Below are 5914 nucleotides of genomic sequence, written 5' to 3'. Positions count from 1 at the left end.
ATCCTCTATTAGTCTAAACAGTAAAATGCAAAATCTGAGGCAGAGATGAAGGGCAGAGGGGATGGCTAGGAAGGAGGGCATTAGTGATAGGTGAACTACTGCAGAAAGGCAGAGAGTTGCTGCACTGGAATGGGAAGGGGAGAAGCTTCTCCTCATATCATCTGCATCAGCAAATGACCCAGCCAGCATCTAATACCAGCAGTTTAACTGCTAACCCATGGATTCAGCATATGACAATGCAGTACTCCTAAGAAGGCATTTACTCCAAAGAAAAGGGGAAGGAAGCCTTTGGTACAATTGCTTCCAGCAGCAGGGGACCTTGAAGGTCTTGCAGACACCTTGGGCCATCGTTTCCTAGCTGAGTAGATTACAGAGTAGATGGAGTTTGTCTGACGGAAAGTTTACACCCGGGAGAGCTCGGACTAATGGGATGCTCTGCCTGGAACACATTTTAATATTTTTGATAGCATTCATTTATTTATTTGCTGGTGTCTCAGCAGTGATTGGAAGCCCCAGTCCTGGGCCTGTGCTATTCAAAAAGAGAACATAAAGGGAAGCCCTGCTAGTCACAGAGTTTACAATGCCATTCCAATCAAAACATGAACTTTCAGTGTCTTCCCAATTACTGCAACAGCTAAAACCAAGCTTTTCTTCAAAAGGGAGCTTTCAGTAAATTTTCCAAAATGGAATTATAGTGAGAGAGACTTGATTTTCTCAGCTCCTGAGAAAATGTTACCACAGTTCTACACCTCACCCTTTTCACGCCAAACTTTTCTATTCCACAGTTTTCTCATGGCACTTTTCATCTCCTCATTTCTCAGCGTGTAGATGAGTGGGTTCAGCATGGACGTGATGACAGTGTAAAAGACAGCTACGCTCTTGTCCTCCGAGAGATTGCTGGATGGGCGTATGTAGGTGAATGTGCATGGCCCAAAGAAGAGAATCACCACAGTAATGTGGGACCCACAGGTGGAGAGGGCTTTGTTCCTCCCTTCGGACGTTCGCCTTTTCAAGGATAACAAAATGACAATGTAGGACGTGACCAGGATGAAGAAAGAGACCAAAGAAATCATTCCACCATTGGCAACAACAATGATGCCTGCAACATAGGTGTCGGTACAGGCCAGTTGCAGTAGGGGATGGACATCACAGAAGTAGTGGTCAATTTTGTTGGGACCGCAAAAAGGGAGGCTAACGGTTATGAGGGTCTGCACCAGGGAGTGCACAAAGCCCCCCACCCATGAACCCATCACCATCCAGCCACACACACGCCTGGTCATGAGGGTGGTGTAGTGCAGGGGTCTGCATATGGCAAAGTAGCGATCATAGGCCATCACTGTGAGGATGAAGACCTCAGCGCCGCCGAAGAAATGTGCCGCGAATAGCTGTGCCATGCAACCCACAAAGGAAATGGTTTTCTTCTCAACAAGGAAGTCAGCAATCATTTTGGGAGCTGTGACAGAAGAGAGGCAAATATCTGCAATGGACAGGTGGCAGAGAAAGAAATACATGGGGGAGTTCAGACTCTGACTGCTAACTACAGTGACAACGATGAGCAGATTTCCTGCCACAACAACAATATAGAAGAACAAAAACACCACAAAGCATATTTTCTGCACCCCTTGGTTCTTTGAAAGGCCCAGAAGAATGAATTCTTTCACACTGCTTACATTCTCCATGTTGGTCAGTCGGGTGCCAATATGCAATACACGGCTTATACACCTGGGAAAACAAAGACAGACACATGATTCATCAGCATTTTTTTCATTATTAATAACGAGTTCTATATCAGAAGTGGATACAAACCAAGAAAGATATAGCATTAGTATTAAGCTTATGAAGTGTTTAGTTTCTGTCATGTATTTTTTTTTAACGGCTATTTAATTCTCCACAGTACAAAACTTCTGCCATGGCTTTGGTGGCACGGAGATAGGTGCACTCTGTGATATGTTCCTTAATCCTGGTCCTCCAGGATTTTGAAGGACTGGCTCCATGGCTGATAGCCTTCCATGCACTAAGGACAAAGCCAGAGTGTTCACCTTGGGCACTTCGAGGCAGATAATGCAGTATATTTACCCTCAGGGTAGACAAAGTCCCTGACAGCAATCTTTGTAAAATGGGTGTCTTTAAGAATACCTGGAAACATTTCTCAGAATGATGATTTGCTTTATAAGTACACATGATCTTTGAATTCTTGTTTAGAAGGGAAATGTACCCACATGCAGAGAAAAGAACTCTCTTGTGTATATACATTTTGAAACGTAAATATGAAATGTCACGGGCTGAAAAATGAGTTCTGGGAAGGTTATCTGTCATGGAGGGGAAAAAAATTGCACATATGACTTAATGGAGTATTTCACATTGTTCTAAATCTCAGCATTGTTTCTATCAGAGGAAGGAAGAATGAAAGACTCTTGTGAGATCTTCTGTCCCAGCATTGTACTGATTTTACCTAGTGTGATTTTTGATATGCTCTGCGTGATGCTTTCAAGGCTTAACTTAGCTTAATGAAGCTAATCTAACTAAACTCCTTCAACAGCCAGTATAAGTCTCTCTATAGGCTGATTCAGAATGACTAAATTAGGGTCCTTTGCAGAACCCCTTTTGGTCCCTGAAAGTAGCTCAGAGCTTTTTGTAATGCCATCCACCTTTTTTAGGTTATGGCTGAGCTCCTTGTCCCTAGGCATTTCTACATCCGTACAGTTTCTCATTTGAGACAAGGTCACATTCCAGCATAAACATGGGACTTCTTTGGTTCACCCTGTATTCCAGCTACAACCCATCGAGCATTACGTGTCACTAATAAATGAGTAGCCCACATCTTTAGAAAGAGTGTAACGTCTCTAGCTTGCCTTTATGCACCCAGACCACCAGAGTTCCTTTGGTCAAAGAAGTGTGGGAACCACCAGATTAAACTCTTCACAGAGAGTTTAAGGTCAGCCAAAAGCAGGCACTCTTTTAATAAAAATATCCACTGTATGGGCTTCCTTCTAGCATCAAAACATTCCCCGTCAGCTGGTGTTAAAATGCACCATTTTAAGTCCTGCAGAATTACATCACAACCAGGTCTTCTCGTTTGTATTGGTGATCTGTGAGCTAATCTGTGGAATGATTCAATTATTCCAAGTTATCTACCAACTACTTCAATCTGCAGCATAATCAGAAACTCTCGTGCAGGCACGAAGTGATCAAGCATCCACAGGAAACACTGAAACTGAGAAAACCCAAGATTACTTTCAAACCCACAAAGTGAAGCCGAGAGAGGAAGTGGGCAAAGTTAGGGACTTTTCCTATGCTTACAGTTGTACTTACACTAGATGAAAGTTTTTCAAGCAGAAGGGTAAAATTTACACGGATGGTTCCCCTTCAGATATTTCTACAAGGAAAAGGATCAGTAAGAACAACGGGAGGTCAGTTTCTCCCTCGTCTTACCAGGTCGTGATCCTTTCTACCCCTCTTCCTTCTACTAAGCAACGACGTAGACTTCTCAACAAAATAAATGACAGGGATGAAATGAGCACACCTTTATGGCTGTGCAGTACCCAGTCGAAAAGAAATAGCTGGGCTCCATCCAAGCCAGAGCATCACTGGAAGCATACCACAGCAATCGCAGGGCCATATTTAGGCAGCCGGAAAGGAGTGACCAAGAGAGAAATGGTCAGGGGAAACTATATGCCCGAATACCAGCAGATGGCAAATTCCTGAGCTAGAAACAAGGTGTGTACCTACAAAAGGACCGATTCACAATTCAGACAGCTTGACTATGTATCTTGCTTGATAAGGTCCTTTCCATCACCACCAAACTGCATTTAAGAAACTACCCATCTGTCTGATCTCATCGCCTTAAGTCATGTAGGCACCTGTACCTAAGCTAGGCATATTACACCTGACCAGTCTACTTGTAGATGTGATGAATCATGTGCTGCAGGTACCCGTTTCTTACTGCTGACTCCAAGAGGATTACTAGAATGACTAATTCAGTAGAGGATTGCCACCAGTTATGGCTTATCTCTTCAAGTGCCTTTGCAGGGGTAGACCTGAGCTATATGACATAATGCAATCAGCTGCAAAATAAAATGAATCTCATGTGTACTCTTAACATCTCAAAAAGGTGAGAAATTGCACCATCTCCTTACTGCACGCATTCTTCCCTAAAATCTCAGGTGGTTATGGGAAACAAAAGAATAATTTCGAAGCAATCTAATCTGCGGCTGTAGAACTAGCTCTGTATATGATTCTAGCCAAAGATAACTAGAGACAGTTGATAACTTCAGTGGAAGTTTCTTTCTGTATTTTCACATTTGTGCAAGAAGAAAGGAAAAGGAAGAGGAAAGCAAAGCAAAGCGCAGCAAAGCGAGAAGCCAGAGAAGCTGCAAAACTTACCTCACCTGTGTTTAGAGATCTAATTTTTTGTGTAAGGGCTGTACAACTTTATCTCCTCAACTTCTGTCTCCCCTGGTATGAATGTGTTAGAGCACAGCACCTTAATGAACATAGAATGGCTTCTGGAAAGCTTCCAAAACTTGCTTAGGAGGTGGCTGTTAGTGTATAATCCAGTCCCATCTAATTTATTACTTGCTTTTGTGTGTCACAAGTGTATCTTGATGTTTCCTGCCTGTGTGAGAAGTGGTTTAATAGGCTGTGTGGATGATGTGACCTGGGTGTGCTGAAGGATGCTTTCATACCCCAGCAGCTGCAAGAAGGGCTGAGAAGAAAACCGTTTAAGTACCAATCTTTAAACCTCTCCCAGGAAATCTTCCACCTGAAGGGCTCTTGGGGCTGGAGGAGGGAGGGGTGGAGGCTTGGTGAAGGGAAGGCGTGAAAGAAAGGGGCAAAGGAGGAGAATGAGTTCTGTCTTGACTGAAAAGTTTAAGTAAATATATTTTAAAGAAACAGTGGTCAGTCAATGCTTTTATAATGATATCACAAAGGCATTTCAGGGTTTCTCCATAAGAAATAACAGTCAAAGGAGTAGCCGGATATTCAACTGGACAAGCATATGCATGGAAATATCCAGTTAATTCTTCTGGAGTTCTTCCTTACTCCAAGCTGATAGTTGTATGGATTTCCCATGTGTAAAGGGCCATTAGGTCCACTGCTCTGGCTTCCTAGCATTGTGAATGCTAAAACAGTCCATTTGTAATCTAGATATTTTCTCTCCTTTTTTAACTTCTGTGTATTCCATAAAACATGTAAAAGAGAAATCTTCATTAAAGGAAAAAAAAAAGAAAGAAACCTCAAGCTGTAGGAAGAGTCACCATCCTCCAGGGACGGTAAAGAATTCCTATCACAGGAGTCTTTTAAGGACAGGTTGGGCTCATTTCTCTCAGGAGTGGTTACGATTAAGCTTTTATAGGGACAGAAGATGTCCTGGGTGACCTCTTGATGACCCTCCAAGTCCTATCTCACCAGAAATTTCATCACTGGAAATCCAGTGAATAAAGCCTCCTTGCAAGAATTTGCATGTTTTAACAGAGGTCAGTGAATTACCAAGTCAGTCAAAAAATCCTTCATTTACGAATTCGGAAACTGAGGGAGGACGTCACCTATTTAATGCCAATGGAAGTCAGCAAATTTAACCCTGACTTAGTCACTCTGGGCTCTTCTGCGGAAAAAAATGAATGTCTCTGGAGGCAGATGCATCTGATCTACCTCAGAACTGATTTTAGGATGCGATTAGGTGTGAAATAGACATCTAGCTTTTAAACAAAATAACTTAGGGCAGACAAATCTCACTGTCATGATGGGCCCCATCTTTCTTAACCTGAGCAGCTGCAGTCAAAGGTGAACCTAAGAAATGAAACAAACAAAGCAAACAGACATGCTGATTTATATCAGCATATCATCTCAACCAAGGCCCAAGTCAAATTCATCATGGCTCTGAACTCTACTGTGTATTTGTAGCTTATGCCTT

The 5914-nt window shown here is 42.6% G+C and overlaps 1 protein-coding gene across 1 annotated transcript; it reads right to left on the bottom strand.

Moving 5' to 3' along the window:
• Positions 1 to 773: 773 nt before the first annotated feature.
• On the bottom strand, positions 774 to 1694 carry LOC136991919 (olfactory receptor 4S2-like; the record flags this gene model as incomplete). Its single annotated transcript, XM_067295414.1, has 1 exon — positions 774 to 1694. A coding segment is annotated over exon 1 (906 nt), but the record flags the coding sequence as incomplete, so codon positions are not given.
• Between the last annotated feature and the right edge of the window lie 4220 nt (positions 1695 to 5914).

Source organism: Apteryx mantelli, chromosome 4 (genome assembly GCF_036417845.1).
Source record: "Apteryx mantelli isolate bAptMan1 chromosome 4, bAptMan1.hap1, whole genome shotgun sequence".
Taxonomy (NCBI): Eukaryota; Metazoa; Chordata; class Aves; order Apterygiformes; family Apterygidae; genus Apteryx; species Apteryx mantelli.
The sequence above is the reverse complement of the archived record's forward strand: the minus strand, read 5'-3'. Positions and strand labels throughout refer to the sequence as shown.